The sequence below is a fragment of the Nomascus leucogenys genome, chromosome 12, assembly GCF_006542625.1.
Source record: "Nomascus leucogenys isolate Asia chromosome 12, Asia_NLE_v1, whole genome shotgun sequence".
Classification (NCBI taxonomy): domain Eukaryota; kingdom Metazoa; phylum Chordata; class Mammalia; order Primates; family Hylobatidae; genus Nomascus; species Nomascus leucogenys.
Genome location: NC_044392.1, coordinates 61031137 through 61052709, shown reverse-complemented (window position 1 = coordinate 61052709; position 21573 = coordinate 61031137). Strand labels below are relative to the sequence as shown.

Here is a 21573-nt window from a genome sequence, read left to right as displayed (position 1 = left end):
GTGGACTCCTAAGGCCTTGGGCAGCTCTGCCCCTGTTGCTTTGTATTTTGATATTTAGTTTATCTTTCTGTTTTTTAAAACTATAAAAACATTTTAAGCCATGAATTTACTTCTGAACACAATGATGAATTTATGATACAGTGTTTGATATGTAGTATTTCCATGTTCATTATTTTCTAAACAACTTGTTTTTATATTTTAAGTTTCTGTTTAATCCATTAGTAGCTTAGATGAATTCCACATATTTGGGGGCTCTTGTTTGTACTTATATTCTGAAGTATTCAGTTTTGGTTTTTTACATTTGGTTAAAGAATGTGGTCTTTAAGACTTCCTTATTTTAAGTTATTTGAGATCCTCTTTAGGCCTAATAATTTTTAGTATAATGTCACTCTTCTATTTTCTTTTAGAAATGAACTGGAATATGTGAGAGAAGAGCTAAAACAGAAAAGAGATGAAGTTAAATGTAAATTGGACAAGAGTGAAGAAAATGTATGTTATATTTAATAATAGATTGTATCACAAAATTTCAAATCATAAAAGCAACACCATATGTCTAAACTAAAATAAAGGGAAGTATACTGCTGTATAAATAATAGTGATCTAAAGACTGTCATCAGCCATCAACCTTAAATATCTAGGAAAAGTTGGGTTATTTTACTATTAATCTATTATCTATATCTAGAAGAAATAGTGGCATAATTCTGATTTTCTTTTAACATGTGTTCAATATTTAATGTAGACTTAACATTTTTTAGGCTAAATAAAAGGCTCATACTTCAGTAATATAAAATATATGGATGACAAATTGTTTAATAAGTTTGTGTCATGCTTTGGTGAATATGATATCAAATTAAGATAATAAGGTTTTTAGGGAAGAGTGTCATGAAAATGGAATAGTACAAGATATGTGACATGATTATAGTATATATTATACAGAGTGGAAGAAAATTGTGCCAAAGTGGAAGATTGATCTAGATTATGAGGTCTTTGATTGTCTTTTTTCGTTCATTCAACAAATATTACTGACCACCTACTATGTGCCAGGCACTGTTCTGGGTGTTACGTTTGGATTTCATTTATTTGGTAGAGTAGTGATCTAATTAAAGTTTTTTATTGAGGAGGTGACACCTTTTAATATTTGAGAATGGAATGGGGAGAGATAAAAGGCATTGGAATCAGCTGGAAAGCTATTAAAAGTCACCTTGAAAGTTCTAAAAAAATCTTGGAGAGGACTCTGGCCTAGTTCAGTTCACACTTATTCCTGAGTCAATCACTGTGGCTAGGGGATAGAGTAACCTAGCTAAGCCTGAACTGCATGTCGAATCTTAGAGATAGCGTTAGCCCCCATCAAATTACATGAACTCAGCAGGACTACTATGGATTTTATAGAAGAGGAATTCTTGCAGTAAAGGGTGCTGGCCAGATCAAAACATAGGTTCTCTATTTGGATACTATTAGAGTCTATAGAAAGGACATCTAATCCGAACTTGAGCTAGGGCATGCTTCCTGAAAGAAGTCACATTCAGTGTGAAGCCTTAGATTAATAGGAATTAGTGGAGGACAGGTGGTGGACACAAGTATAGCAGGAAGGATAATATTCTAAGTTAAAAAAAATAAACATTATATGGGTAAGCCTGAAAGTATCAGAGCATGGCATATTTAAGTAACTACAAAAAATTCATTGTGACTAAAAGATGGAGTTTAAGGTAGTGGTGGCAGAGGGCAGAGTGAGGAAAGATGAGGGTAGGGAGAGGTAAGCATGGAGAGATGAAGGTGGGGAAAAATGAGGGTGGGTCATTTATGGCCACCTAAGCTACATTTAGGAGTTTGAGGTCATTGAAGAATTTTGACATGAGGATTGTTAAAATTATATTTACACTTTTGAGAGCTGTAAAACTATTGGAATAGTTCAAGGATGAGATAAGGTACCATTTTAAAGGGCTTACAATAGACCAGGTGCATTCTAGGTTCTTTCTATGTATCATCTTACTTAACTAGAAGTCATTATTGCTCTTATTTTATAAATTGGGAAATCAGACCTCCAAAGGATAAAAACCTTCAAAAGCTTACATGACTAAGAATTAGTAGAGGTGATCTTCTACATTCTTTAAACTATACCACATTTTCCTCCCTGAAAAGCTATTTTTCTTTTAGTTCATATTTATTAGTTAAATTCAATCTGAAAAAATGAACTTAATATGCCAAATACTTGGTATGTAATTCACTACTTTAAAATTTGTATCAGAGGCCACTGCAGATCATTAAGCCTGTTGTTTGTTAATGGAGAAAAACATGAATTTAATTTTTAATGTAAAATAAAATCCCCCATTAAGAATTTAAAACATAATTTATTTTGCCAATATAGAAAATATTAGTGACGATTTAAGGAAAAAAATGAAATGCATGACAGATTTTTAGCATATTTCAGTTTTCCATATTTGGATTTCAACTTACCTGTTAAAACAGTTTCCCAGAAAGAATCCAGGTTGTAAATATTTCCCAGATATTTTGTGTGAGATTGAATTTCATTACACTTTTCTTCCCCCAATCTGCTACCTTAGTTCAGACATTTTTTATTTTATATATATTTTATCTGTCTGAGCCTTAGTTTCCTCATCTCTCAAATAGAGATAATACCTATTCTTTCTATCTCATTGGATTGTTGCAAAGTTCAGAATTAATAAATGTTTGTGAAAGCTATATTTAAGGGATTATAAATGTTTATATACAAGACAATTTAAAAAATTCGAGATAAACTGGGAAAGCTGATAAAACACTGCAAAGATAACAATGATAAATGTTGACATATAAGCAGTAACATGAAAATGATTTTTTTGACTGAGAGAAACTGTATATATTTATGGTATACAAAATGATGTTTTGATATATGTATACATTGTGAAATGATTAAATCATGCTAGTTAACATATTCATCACTTCACAAAGATAATTTTTTTTTAAAAAAAGAGATACTGAGGCTGAATATAGTGGCTCACACCTGTAATCCCAGCATTTTGGGAGGCCGGGGTGAGAGGATCACTTGAACCCAGGAGCTGGAGGTTGCAGTGAGCTATGATTGCATTTGTATTTAGATGATCTTTATTGAAATTTGTGATTTTAGTATAATTTTTATATTAATGGAATTACCATGATTTTGAAGCGACCTTTATAGTACTTTATGCAATATTTTTATTAGTCTGAAATGGCCTGTTTTGACTGGTATACTGAATAAAATAGCTATAATTTCTCACAATTTTTTAGTGTAACAATTTAAGGAAACAAGTTGAAAATAAAAACAAGTATATTGAAGAACTTCAGCAGGAGGTATGTATTTTTTAAAAATATTCTCAAAATCAAACTGATATTTTCACCACAGTTTTAAAGAATAATGCTTTCCTTTCCTTTAGTAATTTAAGTCTAAGTCAGTGGCAAGATAAATTTGAATAACTTTAGTACTAAATATAATTATTTTTACTTTTAACAGAATAAGGCCTTGAAAAAAAAAGGTACAGCAGAAAGCAAGCAACTGAATGTTTATGAGATAAAGGTATTTGGCATCTTTATTTTCGTTTTTTAAATACTAATAGATGAGAATTTAGACATTTTATTCCACTTGTTTATACAGTATAAATTGAAAAGTTGAAAGGTTGTTATCTTTTTAAATAGAGGAGATCAATTCTTTTAGTTGTAATAGAGTACACATCTGTGATTTAGTATGCACATATATTCTTAAGCTTGGATTCAAGCAGCTTAAGAATATATGTGCATGCATGAGCTCTTTGTGTGTGGTCATATTCCCTACTTCCATATTAAAAAGTGAAATTGAATACGTGGAATGGATTCTTGGAATCTACATTTTAAAAAGCTCTATGTGTGATTATCCTGCTGCAGAAGGGGACTGAGAACCATTTACTTGTATAAAACAAATTAAAACCTTACAGTGTAAGCTCCTGATATTAGAGCCATATTTTGTAATCTTCTTCCTATGTCTTTGAACAATGACTGACAGTAAGTATTCAATAAATAGTTTTTGAATTGTGAATGGAAAACAGCAGTTCTCATTGTATTAATTATGTGCTTTTTGGGAGGAAACATAAAAATCTTATACCTTCCTTTAATAGTATTTGAAATTAAAATATGTAAATGTGATTAAAAATTAAATCAAGTAAGGATTTTCATAAACTGTTGATATTCTATATAAATGTAGCAGATTCATATATCTTATAATTCAACTCTTCTACTCCTAGGTAGAGTAAGGAGAAAGGTACAAAAACATTCATAGCAACGTTCTTTGTATTAGCCCCAAACAGAAGACAACACAAATGTCAATCAATAGTATAAAAATCAGTCAATAAAAAATAACACCAAAATAACCCAAATGTTAGAATTAGCAGATAAAGTCTTTTATGCAGCTATTATAAACATCTTCAAAGACAGAAAGGAAAATATGGTCATAATGAAAGATCAGATGGGAGTGTCAGCGAAGAAATGGAAACTGAAAATAATCAAATGTAAGTTCTAGAACTGAAAAGTAAAATGTCTTTAAAAACCAAAACCAAAACAAAAACCAAATGGTCCTCATAGTAGATTGAAGACAAATGAATCAAGTGTCAGTAAATTGGAAGCTGGGTAAATAGAAATTATCTAGTCAGAAGTACACAGAAGAAGAGTTTTTAAAAGAAAGGAATAGTGCCTCGGTGGCCTGTAGAACAATAACAAGTGTTTTTAAGTATGTAATTGGAGTCCCCAAGTAAGAAGAGAGAGAGAATAGGGCAAATAAAATTTTCATTTTAGAGACAGAGTCTCATTCTGGCACCCAGGCTGGAGTGTGCAGTGGAGCGATCACAGCTCGCCATAGCCTCGACCTCCTGGACTCAGGTGATCCTCCTACCTCAGCCTCCTGAGTAGCTGAGACTACAGGAGTATGCCATCACATCCGGCTAATTTTTGTATTTTTGGTAGAGATGGAGTTTTGCCACGTTTCCCAGGCTGATCTTGAACTCCTGGGCTCAAGTGATCCACCTGCCTCAGCCTCCCAAATTGCTAGGATTACAGTTGTGAGTGACTGTACCTGACCTGGGCAAATAAAATTAATTGAGAAATTTCTTAAAAATTTATCACACTTAAAACAAACTTGCAGATCCATGGCCCTCAGCAAACCCAAAGCAAGATAGACATAAAACCATATGTAGGCAGTCATATCTTAGTCAAAGTGCTAAAACCAAAGATAAAAAGAAACTTTTAAAAGCAGACAGAAAAAAATTCACATTGCACAACAATGACACAGATGATGGCTGACCTTGTATCAGGACAGTGAAGGTCAGATGACAAAGGAATGACATTTATAAAATGCTAACAAAAATAACCATCAACCCAGAGTTCTGTATGCAGCAAAAATCTTTATTAAATGAAGACAACGTGACTTCAAAAGCTGTACCAGCTTAAAGGAAAATAAATTGCTATTATAGAGTTTATAATCTGTGTGACTACCATAACACAAAGGACAGGGGAGTAAATATAACTATTTTGTTGTAACATTTTTATATTACATATGAAATAGTACAATATTAACACTTAAATACAGTTTGGTAAGTTAGTGATACATACTATCTTCCTTAGAGCAACCCCTACAAAATAAAGTAACGAAGTATAGCTGTCTTAGTTTAGGTTTCTAAAACAAAGTACCGTAGACTAGGTGGCATATAAACAATGAACATTTATTTCTTATAGTACTGGAGGCTGGGAATTAAAAAATCCAGGCACTGGCAGATTCAGTGTCTGGTGGGACCCTGATTCCTGGTTCATAAACAGCCAGCTTCTCATTGTGTCCTCAAATGGCAGAAGGGACAAGAGAGCTCTCTGGGATCCTTTTTACAATGTGACACTAATCCCATTAATGAAGGCTCCACCCTTATGACCTAATCACTTCCCACAGGCCCTACCTTCTAATACTATCACACTGGAGGTAGGATTTCAACATATGAATTTTGGGAGAATACAAATATCTAGTCCATAACAACAGCAAAAAAGTCAGTAGAGGAATTGAAATGAAGTGGAATATGAAAACACTTTGATAAACTCCAAAGGAAGGGCAGAGAAACAAAAAAACAGACATGAATAGAAGACAAATAACATAATGATCTGAACTCAAGCATATCAATAATTACATTAAATGTCAATGGACAAATGTTTTAATAAAAAGGCAGAAATGGTCATGCTAGATTAAAAAAATCAAGGGCAAACCATATGCTACTACAAGAGACACATTGTATTTAGTATAAAGACACAAAGAGGTTTAAAGGGAAAAGATGAAAGAAAGAAATACTATCATGCCAATAGTAAGCATAAGAAAGTGGAGTGACAATTTTAATAAGAAATGACAATTTTAATAACAAATATAAGACATGTAGTACTATTATTATTATTTTTTTTTATTATACTTTAGGGTTTTAGGGTACATGTGCACAATGTGCAGGTTTGTTACATATGTATCCATGTGCCATGTTGATTTCCTGCACCCATTAACTCGTCATTTAGCATTAGGTGTATCTCCTAATGCTGTCCCTCCCCCCTCCCCCCACCCCACAACAGTCCCCGGAGTGTGATGTTCCCCTTCCTGTGTCCATGAGTTCTCATTGTTCAATTCCCACCTATGAGAGAGAACATGCGGTGTTTGGTTTTTTGTCCTTGCGATAGTTTACTGAGAATGATGTTTTCCAGTTTCATCCATGTCCCTACAAAGGACACGAACTCATCATTTTTTATGGCTGCATAGTATTCCATGGTGTATATGTGCCACATTTTCTTAATCCAGTCTATCGTTGTTGGACATTTGGGTTGGTTCCAACTCTTTGCTATTGTGAATAGTGCCGCAATAAACATACGTGTGCATGTGTCTTTATAGCAGCATGATTTATAGTCCTTTGGGTATATACCCAGTAATGGGATGGCTGGGTCAAATGGTATTTCTAGTTCGAGATCCCTGAGGAATCGCCACACTGACTTCCACAATGGTTGAACTAGTTTACAGTCCCACCAACAGTGTAAAAGTGTTCCTATTTCTCCACATCCTCTCCAGCACCTGTTGTTTCCTGATTTTTTAATGATGGCCATTCTAACTGGTGTGAGATGGTATCTCACTGTGGTTTTGATTTGCATTTCTCTGATGGCCAGTGATGATGAGCATTTCTTCATGTGTTTTCTGGCTGCATAAATGTCTTCTTTTGAGAAGTGTTTGTTCATGTCCTCTGCCCACTTTTTGATGGGGTTGTTTGTTTTTTTCTTGTAAATTTGTTTGAGTTCATTGTAGATTCTGGATATTAGCCCTTTGTCAGATGAGTAGGTTGCAAAAATTTTCTCCCATTCTGTAGGTTGCCTGTTCATTCTGATGATAGTTTCTTTTGCTGTGCAGAAGCTCTTTAGTTTAATGAGATCCCATTTGTCGATTTTGGCTTTTGTTGCCATTGCTTTTGGTGTTTTAGACATGAAGTCCTTGACCACGCCCATGTCCTGAATGGTATTGCCTAGGTTTTCTTGTAGGATTTTAATGGTTTTAGGTCTAACATATAAGTCTTTAATCCATCTTGAATTAATTTTTGTATAAGGTGTAAGGAAGGGATCCAGTTGCAGCTTTCTACATATGGCTAGCCAGTTTTCCCAGCACCATTTATTAAATAGGGAATCCTTTCCCCATTTCTTGTTTTTGTCAGGTTTGTCAAAGATCAGATAGTTGTAGCTATGCGGCATCATTTCTGAGGGTTCTGTTCTGTTCCATTGGTCTATGTCTCTGTTGTGGTACCAGTACCATGCTGTTTTGGTTACTGTAGCCTTGTAGTATAGTTTAAAGTCAGGTAGCGTGATGCCTCCAGCTTTGTTCTTTTGGCTTAGGATTGACTTGGCGATGCGGGCTCTTTTTTGGTTCCATATGAACTTTAAAGTACTTTTTTCCAATTCTGTGAAGAAAGTCATTGGTAGCTTGATGGGGATGGCATTGAATCTATAAATTACCTTGGGCAGTATGGCCATTTTCACGATATTGATTCTTCCAACCCATGAGCATGGAATGTTCTTCCATTTGTTTGTATCCTCTTTTATTTCATTGAGCAGTGGTTTGTAGTTCTCCTTGAAGAGGTCCTTCACATCCCTTGTCAGTTGGATTCCTAGGTATTTTATTCTCTTTGAAGCAATTGTGAATGGGAGTTCACTCATGATTTGGCTCTCTGTTTGTCTGTTATTGGTGTACAAGAATGCTTGTGATTTTTGTACATTAATTTTGTATCCTGAGACTTCGCTGAAGTTGCTAATCAGCTTAAGGAGATTTTGGGCTGAGACAATGGGGTTTTCTAGATATACAATCATGTCATCTGCAAACAGGGACAATTTGACTTCCTCTTTTCCTAATGAATACCCTTTATTTCCTTCTCCTGCCTGATTGCCCTGGCCAGAACTTCCACACTATGTTGAATAGGAGTGGTGAGAGAGGGCATCCCTGTCTTGTGCCAGTTTTCAGAGGGAATGCTTCCAGTTTTTGCCCATTCAGTATGATATTGGCTGTGGGTTTGTCGTAGATAGCTCTTATTATTTTGAGATACGTCCCATCAATACCTAATTTATTGAGAGTTTTTAGCATGAAGGGTTGTTGAATTTTGTCAAAGGCCTTTTCTGCATCTATTGAGATAATCATGTGGTTTTTGTCTTTGGTTCTGTTTATATGCTGGATTACATTTATTGATTTGCGTATGTTGAACCAGCCTTGCATCCCAGGGATGAAGCCCACTTGATCATGGTGGATAAGCTTTTTGATGTGCTGCTGGATTCGGTTTGCCAGTATTTTATTGAGGATTTTTGCATCAATGTTCATCAAGGATATTGGTCTGAAATTCTCTTTTTTGGTTATGTCTCTGCCAGGTTTTGGTATCAGGACATGCTGGCTTCATAAAATGTGTTAGGGAGGATTCCCTCTTTTTCTATGATTGGAATAGTTTCAGAAGGAATGGTACCAGTTCCTCCTTGTACCTCTGGTAGAATTCAGCTGTGAATCCATCAGGTCCTGGACTCTTTTTGGTTGGTAAGCTATTGATTATTGCCACAATTTCAGAACCTGTTATTGGTCTATTCAGAGATTCAACTTCTTCCTGGTTTAGTCTTGGGAGGGTGTATTTGTCGAGGAATTTATCCATTTCTTCTAGATTTTCTAGTTTATTTGCATAGAGGTGTTTGTAGTATTCTCTGATGGTAGATTGTATTTCTGTGGGATCGGTGGTGATATCCCCTTTTTCGTTTTTTATTGCATCTATTTGATTCTTCTCTCTTTTCTTCTTTATTAGTCTTGCTAGCGGTCCATCAATTTTGTTGATCTTTTCAAAAAACCAGCTCCTGGATTCATTAATTTTTTGAAGGGTTTTTTGTGTCTCTATTTCCTTCAGTTCAGCTCTGATTTTAGTTATTTCTAGCCTTCTGCTAGCTTTTGAATGTGTTTGCTCTTGCTTTTCTAGTTCTTTTAATTGTGATGTTAGGGAGTCAATTTTGGATCTTTCCTGCTTTCTCTTGTGGGCATTTAGTGCTATAAATTCCCTCTACACACTGCTTTGAATGTGTCCCAGAGATTCTGGTATGTTGTGTCTTTGTTCTCATTGGTTTCAAAGAACGTCTTTATTTCTGCCTTCATTTCATTATGTACCCAATAGTCATTCAGGAGCAGGTTGTTCAGTTTCCATGTAGTTGAGCGGTTTTGAGTGAGTTTCTTAATCCTGAGTTCTAGTTTGATTGCACTGTGGTCTGAGAGACAGTTTGTTATAATTTCTGTTCTTTTACATTTGCTGAGGAGAGCTTTACTTCCAACTATGTGGTCAATTTTGGAATAGGTGTGGTGTGGTGCTGAAAAAAATGTATATTCTGTTGACTTGGGGTGGAGAGTTCTGTAGATGTCTATTAGGTCCACTTTATGTAGAGCTGAGTTCAATTCCTGGATATCCTTGTTAACTTTCTGTCTCGTTGATCTGTCTAATGCTGACAGTGGGGTGTTAAAATCTCCCATTATTATTGTGTGGGAGTTTAAGTCCCTTTGTAGGTCACTCAGGACTTGCTTTATGAATCTGGGTGCTCCTGTGTTGGGTGCATATATATTTAGGATAGTTAGCTCTTCTTGTTGAATTGATCCCTTTACCATTATGTAATGGCCTTCTTTGTCTCTTTTGATCTTTGTTGGTTTAAAGTCTATTTTATCAGAGACTAGGATTGCAACCCCTGCCTTTTTTTGTTTTCCAGTTGCTTGATAGATCTTCCTCCATCCCTTTATTTTGAGTCTATGTGTGTCTCTGCACGTGAGATGGGTTTCCTGAATACAGCACACTGATGGGTCCTGACTCCTTATCCAGTTTGCCAGTCTGTGTCTTTTGATTGGAGCATTTAGCCCATTTACATTTAATGTTAATATTGTTATGTGTGAATCTGATCCTGTCATTATGATGTTAGTTGGTTATTTTGCTCGTTAGTTGCTATAGTTTCTTCCTAGTCTCGATGGTCTTTACAATTTGGCATGTTTTGCAGTGGCTGGTACCAGTTGTTCCTTTCCATGTTTAGTGCTTCCTTCAGGAGCTCTTTTAGGGCAGGCCTGGTGGTGACAAAATCACTCAGCGTTTGCTTGTCTGTAAAGTGTTTTATTTCTCCTTCACTTATGAAGCTTAGTTTGGCGGGATAGGAGATTCTGGGTTGAAAATTCTTTTCTTTAAGAATGTTGAATATCGGCCCCCACTCTCTTCTGGCTTGTAGAGTTTCTGCTGAGAGATCAGCTGTTAGTCTGATGGGCTTCCCTTTGTGGGTAACCCGACCTTTCTCTCTGGCTGCCCTTAACATTTTTTCTTTCATTTCAACTTTGGTGAATCTGACAATAATGTGTCTTGGAGTTGCCCTTCTCGAGGAGTATCTTTGTGGCGTTCTCTGTATTTCCTGAATCTGAATGCTGGCCTACCTTGCTAGATTTGGGAAGTTCTCCTGGATAATATCTTGCAGAGTGTTTTCCAACTTGGTTCCATTCTCCCCATCATTTTCAGGTACACCAATCAGACGTAGGTTTGGTCTTTTCACATAGTCCCAAATTTCTTGGAGGCTTTGTTCATTTCTTTTTATCCTTTTTTCTCTAAACTTCCCTTCTCTCTTCATTTCATTCATTTCATCTTCCATCAGCGATACCCTTTCTTCCAGTTGATCGCATCTGCTACTGAGGCTTCTGCAATCTTCGCGTAGTTCTCGAAACTTGGCTTTCACCTCCATCAGCTCCTTGAAGCCCTTCTCTCCATTGGTTATTCTAGTTATCCATTCTTCTAATTTTTTTTCAAAGTTTTTAACTTCTTTCCTGTTGTTTTGAATTTCCTCTCGTAGCTCAGAGTAGTTTGATCGTCTGAAGCCTTCTTCTCTCAACTCATCAAAGTCATCCTCCGTCCAGCTTTGTTCCGTTGCTGGTGAGGAACTGCGTTCCTTTGGAGGAGGAGAGGTGCTCTGTTTTTTAGAGTTTCCAGTTTTTTTGGTCTGTTTTTTCCCCATCTTTGTGGTTTTATCTACTTTTTGTCTTTGATGGTGGTGATGTACAGATGGGTTTTTGGTGTGGATGTCCTTTCTGTTTGTCAGTTTCCCTTCTACCAGACAGGACCCTCAGCTGCAGGTCTGTTGGAGTTTACTGGAGGTGCACTCCAGACCCTGTTTGGCTGGGTGTCAGCAGCGGTGGCTGCAGAACAGCGGATTTTGTGAGACCACAAATTCAGCTGTCTGATAGTTCCTCTGAAAGTTTTGTCTCAGAGAAGTACCGGGTTGAATGAGGTGTCAGTCTGTCCCTACTGGGGGGTGCCTCCCAGTTAGGCTGCTCAGGGGTGAGGGACCCACTTTAGGAGGCAGTCTGACCGTTCTCAGATCTCCAGCTGCATGCTGGGAGAACCACTACTCTCTTCAAAGCTGTCAGTCAGACAGAGACATTTAAGTCTGTGGAAGTTCTTGCAGAGTTTTTGTTTGTCTGTGCCCTGCCCCCAGAGGTGGAGCCTACAGAGGTAGGCAGGCCTCCTTGAGCTGTGGTGGGCTCCACCCAGTTCAAGCTTCCTGGCTGCTTTGTTTACCTAAGCAAGCCTGGGCAATGGCGGGCGCCCCTCCCCCAGCCTCGCTGCCGCCTCGCAGCTTGATCTCAGACTGCTGTGCTAGCAATTAGCGAGACTCCGTGGGCATAGGACCCTCCGAGCCAGGTGCGGGACACAATCTCCTAGTGTGCCGTTTTCCAGGCCCGTTGGAAAAGCGCAGTATTAGGATGGGACTGACCCGATATTCCAGGTGCCGTCTGCTTCCCCTTTCTTTGACTAGAAAGGGAACTCCCTGACCCCTTGCGCTTCCCGAGTGAGGCAATGCCTCGCCCTGCTTCGGCTCGCGCACAGTGCGCTTCACCGACTGTCCTGCACCCACTGTTAGGCACTCCCTAGTGAGATGAAACCGGTACCTCAAGCAGAAATGCAGAAATCACCCGTCTTCTGTGTCGCTGGGGCTGGGGACATGTAGTATTATTAAAAATCAGTAGGGGCATTTTATAATGATAAAGGTGTCAATTCATTAAAAAGATATAACAATTAATTAGGTATATCTTTGCACCTAATAATAGAGCTTCAAAATAAATGAAGCAAAAACTTGAAAAAATGAGCAATAGAAAATGCCATACTCATATCCCCTTTCAACAACTGATAGAACAATTATTAAAACATCTGTAAGGATGTAGAAAACCTGAACATCACTATTAACTACCTTGATTTAATTGATATTTATAGAACACTATATCTGCAACTATAAATTCTGTTGAAATTCACATAGAATGTTTACCAAAATAGACTACATGCTGAGCCATAAACAAGTCTCCATACATTTCAGAAGACTAAAGTCTTACAGAATATGTTCTCTCACTCCAGTAGAATTGAATCAGGAGTAGGTAAGTATAAGATATCTGGAAAAGCCCAAATATTTGGGAATTAAACATCAGACTAGTAAATAATTCATGGGCCAAAGAAGAAATCACAAGGAAAATTTTAAACGGAATGATGATAGACATAAAACATAAAAATTTGTAGGGTACAAATAAAGCAGCTCTTAGAGGGAAATTTAGAGTTTTAAATGTTTGTTTTAGAAAAGAAGAAGTGACCTAGGTTTTTATCTAGAAACTAAAAAAGTGTGCAAATTAAATTCACAGAAAGTAGACAAAAGGAAATAATTAGAATAAGATATATCAAATAAATAGGAGAAACAATTAAATGAAGTCAAAAGTTGATTATTTGAAAATATCAATAAAGCTGATAAACCCTAGCAGAACTGACCACAAAAAAAGGGGGAGAAAGTAAAATTCACTACAGGCAAGAATGAAAGAGTACATCATAAGTACAGATAATACAAGCATTAAAAAGATAAGAAAGGAGGGACTGTGATGGATTACTTCATGCCAGTAAATTTGAAATGTAGATAAAATGGGCAAATTTCTTATATACCTTTTAGGGAAGTTGAATTTGTCATTAAAATATCTCCTGGAGAAAAATCCAGATCTGGATGATTTCACTGGTAAATTCTGTCGAACACTTTAGAAGAAATAATACCAGTCTTCCACAAAAAATAGAAGAGTGAAAACAATTCTCAAGTAGGTTTTTGATACCAAATCCTAACAAAGACATTATAATAAAAGAAAATTACAGGCCAATATCCCTATGAATATGAGTATAAATATAAAATTCTTAATAAAGTATCAGTAAATCTAATCTAGATTTTAATACATGATAAAAACCATATTACATCAAGCAATTTATTAGGAATGGGATTTATCAGAAATGTAAGGTTGGTTTAAAATTTGAAGCTATCAGTGTCATTTACTGTATCAAGTAATAAAGGAGAAAAATAATATAATTATCTCAATAGTTGCAGAAAGGCATTTGACAGAATTGAACACTCATTCATGACTAAAAAAAAACTTTCAGCAAACTAGGAATAGATGAGGACTTCTCCAATCTGATAAAGAACATCTACAAAATACCTACAGTTAGCATCCTATTTACTGATGAAAGGCAGTGTCAAGAGCAATGTCTGCTCTTACCACACCTATTCAACATCGTACTGGAGGTTCTGGCAACAAAAATAAATATATACAAATGAGAAAGGAATACGTAAAACTGTCTCTTCATAAATGACATGACTATCTACATGGAAATTTCTGAGGTTTCTACAAAGTCACTACAAGATTAGTAAATGAATTTGACAAAGTCACTGGATACAAGGTCAATGGCCAAAAATCAATTTTATTTCTATATGCTAACAGCTAGTAATTGAAAAATTAATTTTAAAACATGATACCATTTACAGTAGCATAAAAATCCATTAAATAGGGATAAATTTTACAAAATGTGTGCAAGACCCATACAGAGAACAGTACTGAACATTACTGAGACCAATGAAAGAAGACCTAAGTAAATACATATGTACCGTATTCACTGATTGGATGTTTAATGCTTTTAAAATGTCAGATTTCACCAAATTCATCTAGAGATTGAGTCACCATCATAATTTCAGCAGTATTTTTTAGTAGACTTTTACATACTGCTTGTAAAATGCATGTGAACATCAAAATACCCAACAATTTTGAGAAAGTAGAACAAAATTGGAAGATTTAGGCTGCCTGATTTCAAGATTTGCTGTAAAGCTATAGTATTTAAGACAATGAGGTATTATTTTCAAGACAGACAAAGAGATCAGTGGAATCTAATAGAAAGTTTAGAAATAAACTAAATGTACAGACTGTTAATTTTCAACAAAGGTGCCAAAAAATCAATGGAGAGAAATGAAAGTCTTTCAACAAATGATTTGGAATAACCAGATATTCATATGGGAAAGAAAAAAAGCAAATCTTGACCCTTACATCAGATCATATACAAACATTAATTTTAAATGGGTTATAGGCATAAAATCTTGAACTCAGAAGCCTTTAGAAGAAAACGTAGGGGGGTACTTTCATGGCCTGAAGGTCAGCAAAGATTTCTTAGGGAAAAGAAAGCAATATTCTTTCAAGCCACAAGAGAGTGGGGGCCAATATTCTACATTCTTAAAGAAAAGAGTTTTCAACACAGAATTTCATATCCAGCCAAACTAAGCTTCATAAGTGAAGGAGAAATAAAATCCTTTACAGACAAGCAAATGCTGAGAGATTTTTGTCACCACCAGGCCTGCCTTACAAGAGCTCCTGAAGGAAGCACTAAACATGGAAAGGAACAACCAGTACCAGCCAATCACTGCAAAAACATGCCGAATTGTAAAGACCATCGATGCTAGGAAGAAAGTGCATCAACTAATGGCAAAATAACCAGCTCACATCATCATGACAGGATCAAATTCACACATAACAATATTAACCTTAAATGTAAATGGGCTAAATGCTCCAATTAAAAGACACAGACTGGCAAATTGGATAAAGAGTCAAGACCCATCAGTGTGCTGTATTCAGGAGACCCATCTCATGTGCAGAGACATGCATAGGCTCAAAATCAAGGGATGGAGGAAGATCTCCAGGCAAATGGAACACAAAAAAAGCAGGGGTTGCAATCCCAGTCTCTGATAAAACAGACTTTAAACCAACAAAGATCAAAAGAGACAAAGAAGACCATAACATAATGGTAAAGGGATCAATTCAACAAGAAGAGCTAACTATCCTAAATATATATGCACCCAATACAGGAGCACCCAGATTCATAAATCAAGTCCTTGGAGACTACAAAGGTACTTAGACTCCCACACAATAATAATGGGAGACTTTAACACCCCACTGTCAACATTAGACAGATCAACGAGACAGAAAGTTAACAAGGATATCCAGGAATTGAACCAGCTCTGCACCAAGCCGACCTAATAGACATCTACAGAACTCGCCACCCCAAATCAACAGAATATACATTATTTTCAGCACTACACCACACCTATTCCAAAATTGACCACATAGTTGGAATTAAAGCTCTCCTCAGCAAATGTAAAAGAACAGAAATTATAACAAACTGTCTCTCAGACCACAGTGCAATCAAACTAGAACTCAGGATTAAGAAACTCACTCAAAACCACTCAACTACATGGAAACTGAACAACCTGCTCCTGAATGACTACTGGGTACATAACGAAATGAAGGCAAAAATAAATATGTTCCTTGAAACCAATGAGAAGAAAGACACAACATACCAGAATCTCTGGGACACATTTAAAACAGTGTGTAGAGGGAAATTTATATCACTAAATGCCCACAAAAGAAAGCAGGAAAGACCTAAAACTGACACACCAACATCACAATTAAAACAACTAGAGAAGCAAGAGCAAACACATTCAAAAGCTAGCAGAAGGCAAGAAATAACTAAGATCAGAGCAGAACTGAAGGAGACGGAGACACAAAAAACCCTTCAAAAAATCAATGAATCCAGGAGCTGGTTTTTTGAAAGGATCAACAAAATTGACAGACTGCTAGCAAGACTAATACAGAATAAAAGAGAGAAGAATCAAATAGATGCAATAAAAAATGATAAAGGGGATATCACCACTGATCCCACAGAAATACAAACTACCATCAGAGAATACTATAAACACCTCTACGCAAATAAACTAGAAAATCTAGAAGAAATGGATAAATTCCGTGACACATACACCCTCCTAAGACTAAACCAAGAAGAAGTTGAATCCCTGAATAGACCAATAAGGCTCTGAAATTGAGGCAATAATTAGTAGCCTACCAACCAAAATAAGTTGAGGACCAGACGGATTCACAGCCGAATTCTATCAGAGGTACAAAGAGGAGCTGGTACCATTCCTTCTGAAACTATTCCAATCGATAGAAAAAGAGGGAATCCTCCCTAACTCATTTTATGAGGCCAGCATCATCCTGATACCAAAGCCTGGCAGAGACACAACAAAAAAAGAGAATTTTAGACCAATGTCCCTGATGAACATCGATGCAAAAATCCTCAATAAAATACTGGCAAACCGAATCCAGCAGCACATCACAAAGCTTATCCACCACAATCAAGTTGGCCTCATCCCTGGGATGCAAGGCTGGTTCAACATATGCAAATTAATAAAAGTAATCCATCACATAAACAGAACCAAAGACAAAAACGACATGATTATCTCAATAGATGCAGAAAAGGCCTTTGATAAAATTCAATAGTCCTTCATGCTAAAATCTTTCAATAAACTAGGTATTGATGGAACGTATCTCAAAATAATAAGAGCTATTTATGAAAAACCCACAGCCAATATCATAATGAGTGGGCAAAAACTGGAAGCATTCCCTTTGAAAATGGGTACAAGACAGGGATGCCCTCTCTCACCACTCCTATTCAACATAGTGTTGGAAGTTCTGGCCAGAGCAATCAGGCAAGAGAAAGAAATAAAGGGTATTCAATTAGGAAAAGAGGAAGTCAAATTGTCCCTGTTTGCAGATGACATGGTTGCATATTTAGAAAACCCCATCGTCTCAGCCCCAAATCTCCTTAAGCTGATAAGCAAGCAACTTCCCCAAAGTCTCAGAATACAAAATCGATGTGCAAAAATCACAAGCATTCCTATACACCAATAACAGACAGAGAGCCAAATCATGAGTGAACTCCCATTCACAATTGCTTCAAAGAGAATAAAATACCTAGGAATCCAACTTAAAAGGGATGTGAAGGACCTCTTCAAGGAGAACTACAAACCACTGCTCAATGAAATAAAAGAGGACACAGCAAATGGAAAAACATTCCATGCTCATGGAAAGGAAGAATCAATATCATGAAAATGGCCATACTGCCCAAGGCATTTTATAGATTCAGTGCCATCCCCATTAAGGTACCAATCACTTTCTTCACAGAATTGGAAAAAACTTCTTTAAAGTTCATATGGAACCAAAAAAGAGCCCTCATTGCCAAGACAATCCTAAGCCAAAAGAACAAAGCTGGAGGCATCATGCTACCTGATTTCAAACTATACTACAAGGCTACAGTAACCAAAACAGCATGGTACTTGTACCAAAACAGAGATATAGACCAATGGAACAGAACAGAGCCCTCAGAAATAATACCACACATCTACAACCATCTGATCTTTGACAAACCTGACAAAAACAAGAAATGGGGAAAGGATTCCCTATTTAACTAGTGGTGCTGGGAAAACTGGCTAGCCATATGTAGAAAGCTGAAACTGGATCCGTTCCTTACACCTTATACAAAAATTAATTAAAGATGGATTAAAGACTTAAATGTTAGAACTAAAACCATAAAAACCCTAGAAGAAAACCTAGGCAATACCATTCAGGACATAGGCATGGGCAAGGACTTCATGACTAAAACACCAAAAGCAAAGGCAACAAAATCTAAAATTGACAAATGGGATCTAATTAAGCTAAAGAGCTTGTGCACAGCAAAAGAAACTACCATCAGAGTGAACAGGAAATCTACAGAATGGGAGAAAATTTTTACAATCTACCCATCTGACAAATGGCTAATATCCAGAATCTACAAAGAACTTAAACAAATTTACAAGAAAAAAATCAAACCACCCCATCAAAAAGTGGCTGAAGGATATGAAGAGACACACTTCTCAAAAGAAGACATTTATGCAGCCAACAGACACATGAAAAAATGCTCATCATCACTGGCCATCAGAGAAATGCAAATCAAAACTGCAGTGAGATACCATCTCATGCCAATTAGAATGGCAGTCATTAAAAAGTCAGGAAACAACAGGTGCTGGAGAGGATGTGGAGAAATAGGAACACTTTTACACTGTTGGTGGGACTGTAAACTAGTTCAACCATTGTGGAAGACAGTGTGGCAATTCCTCAGGGACCTAGAACTAGAAATACCATTTGACCCAGAGATCCCATTACTGGGTATATACCCAAAGGTTTATAAATCGTGCTGCTATAAAGACACATGCACATGTGTGTTTATTGTGGCACTATTCACAATAGCAAAGACTTGGAACCAACCCAAATGTCCATCAATGATAGACTGGATTAAGAAAATGTGGCACATATACACCATGGGATACTATGCAGCCATAAAAAATGATGAGTTCATGTCCTTTGTAGGGACATGGATGAAGCTGGAAACCATCATTCTGAGCAAACTATTGCAAGGACAGAAAACCAAACACCGTATGTTCTCACTCATAGGTGTGAATTGAACAATGAGAACACTTGGACACAGGGTGGGGGAACATCACACACCAGGGCCTGTTGTGAGGTGGGAGGAGGGGGGAGGGATAGCATTAGGAGATATACCTAATGTAAATGACGAGTTAATGGGTGCAGCACACCAACATGGCACATGTATAGGTATGTAACAAACCTGCACATTGTGCACATGTACCCTAGAACTTAAAGTATAATTAAAAAAATAAAAAATAAATAAGTAAATAAATAAGTTTGATAAAGGAAAAAAGAAGAATGAGTGGAAACTATACTCTCCTCTTCAATATTCTGGAACCATTTGTTTAGAATTGGTATTATTTTTTCCTCAATAGCTTTGTAGGATTCATCAATAAATTCATCTTTGCCTGGAAAAAAAATAAAATAAAATGTGGGCAAAAGGCTTCAATAGGTATTTCTCCAAAGATACACAAATGGCCAATAAGCACATAAAAATGAAAATATGCTTAATATCACTAATCATTGCAAATCAAAATCTCATGAGATATTACCTCATACCCATTAGAATGGGTACTAATGAAAGAACAGAAAATAACATGTTAATGAGTTTGTGGAGAAATTGGAATTCTCGAGCGCTGTTGGTGGGAATGTCAGATGGTACAGTCACTGTGGAGAACAATTTTGTAGTTCCTCAAAAAAATAAAATTAGAATAGCTATGTGATCCACTAATTTCACTTCTAGATATATACCTAAAAGAATTGAAAGTATAGTCTCAAAGAGATACATGTTCACCTATGTTCATAGCAACATTATTCACAATAGCCAAAAGTTGGAAGCAACCAATGTGTCCATTGACAGATGAATGGGTAGACTAAATGTGGCCTCTACATACAGTATTCCATACAGTATGGAAAATGTTTTGGTGATTTCTTCTAAAACTAAACATGCATCTACTGTGTGATCCAACAATTATTTTCCTAGATATTTACTTAAAATAAATGGAAACATGTCCACTAAAAACCTTGTACAAGAATATTCATGGTAGCTTTATCCACGATGATAAAAAATGGAAACACATAAAATGTTCTTTAAGAAGAGACTGGATAAACAAATTTGGTATATTCATACAATGGAATACTACTCAGAAGTAAAAAAGACCTACTGATACTCACAGGAACATGGATGAGTCTTGTAATATGCTGAATGAATAACTTATATACAAGAGAGTATGTTTGTCATGATTTCATTTAAATGAAGTTTTTGAATCGACAAAACCAATTTATGGAGACAGAAAGAACAATGGTTGCCTCAGTGGGGTACTATTAGTTTGTTAAGAGATATGAGGGAACTTTCTGGGATTATGGAAATTGTGTCTTGATTGGCATTACATGGTTTTAAAAACAATTTGTCAAAGCTTATTAAACTTTACACTTAAAACCATGTATTTTATTATATGTAAATTATGTCTCAGTGAAGTTGAACTCATCAATGAAAGCTACTGGGCCTAGAGTTCTCTTTATGCAAAGGCTTTTAATTTCTGAAGCAATTTAATCGTAGTTACAGTATAACTTAGTTGTCCTATTTCTTCAAGTTTGATAAATAATATTTTTCTGGGTTTCATCCAGTTCATCCACATTTTCTACAGTTTCAGAATTGTCTGTAGCATTTACTGTTAAAAACAGTAATAGCCTGTTTTTAATCTGATGTTGGTTATTTGTTCCTTCTTTTGTTTTTTTCTTTATCAGTGTCACCAGGAGTTTGTCAATTTGGGAAGTTTTTTTCCTTTTTTTTGAGATGGAGTCTGCCTCTGTCACCCACCCTAGAGTGCAGTGGCTGTGATCTCGGCTCACTGCAACCTCTACCTCCTGGGTTCAAGCAACTCTCCTGCCTCAGCTTCCTGAGTAGTTGGGATTACAGGCGTGCGCCTCCACGCCGGCTAATTTTTGTATTTTTAGTAGAGACGGGGTTTCATTATGTTGGCCAGACTGGTCTTAAACTCCTGGCCTCAAGTGATCCGCCCATGTCGGTCTCCCAAAGTGCTGAGGTTACAGGTGTGAGCCATTGAGCCTGGACCTATCTTAAGATGAATTCTTAGATCATTGATTTTCAGTCTTTCTAATGTACACATTTCAAGGCTATAAATTTCCCACTGAGTGTTCCTTTATGTAAAGAATACCAGTTATATTCTTTATATTTGTGTATCTTTTTTTATTCTGTAGCCTCTGCTTTTTTGTATTTGTGTTTTATTAAGTAGTTGACTGAGATAGATGTGTTTAAAAATTTTACACAATGATTGTGGATTTCTGTTCTCTTATTTGCAGTTCTGTTAACTTGTCTTTATTTCAAGGCCATATTATTGGGTGTACATTATTTAGAATATGTGCAACTTTTTATTTAACAAAAATGA

General features: G+C 36.3%; 1 protein-coding gene across 4 annotated transcripts in view; it reads left to right on the top strand.

The window, feature by feature from the left end:
- SYCP1 (synaptonemal complex protein 1) overlaps positions 1-21573 on the top strand; it is a 141507-nt gene that overhangs the window by 69749 nt on the left and 50185 nt on the right. For all 4 annotated transcript variants that reach the window (XR_001114183.2, XM_012500322.2, XM_012500321.2 and 1 more), the window contains exons 21-23: positions 408-489; positions 3262-3324; positions 3485-3547. Coding sequence is in view for 3 of the 4 variants with exons in the window: in XM_012500322.2 (XP_012355776.1) it covers positions 408-489; positions 3262-3324; positions 3485-3547 (208 nt within the window). In the remaining variant the exon portion in view is untranslated. The remainder of the gene's footprint in view (positions 1-407; positions 490-3261; positions 3325-3484; positions 3548-21573) is intronic.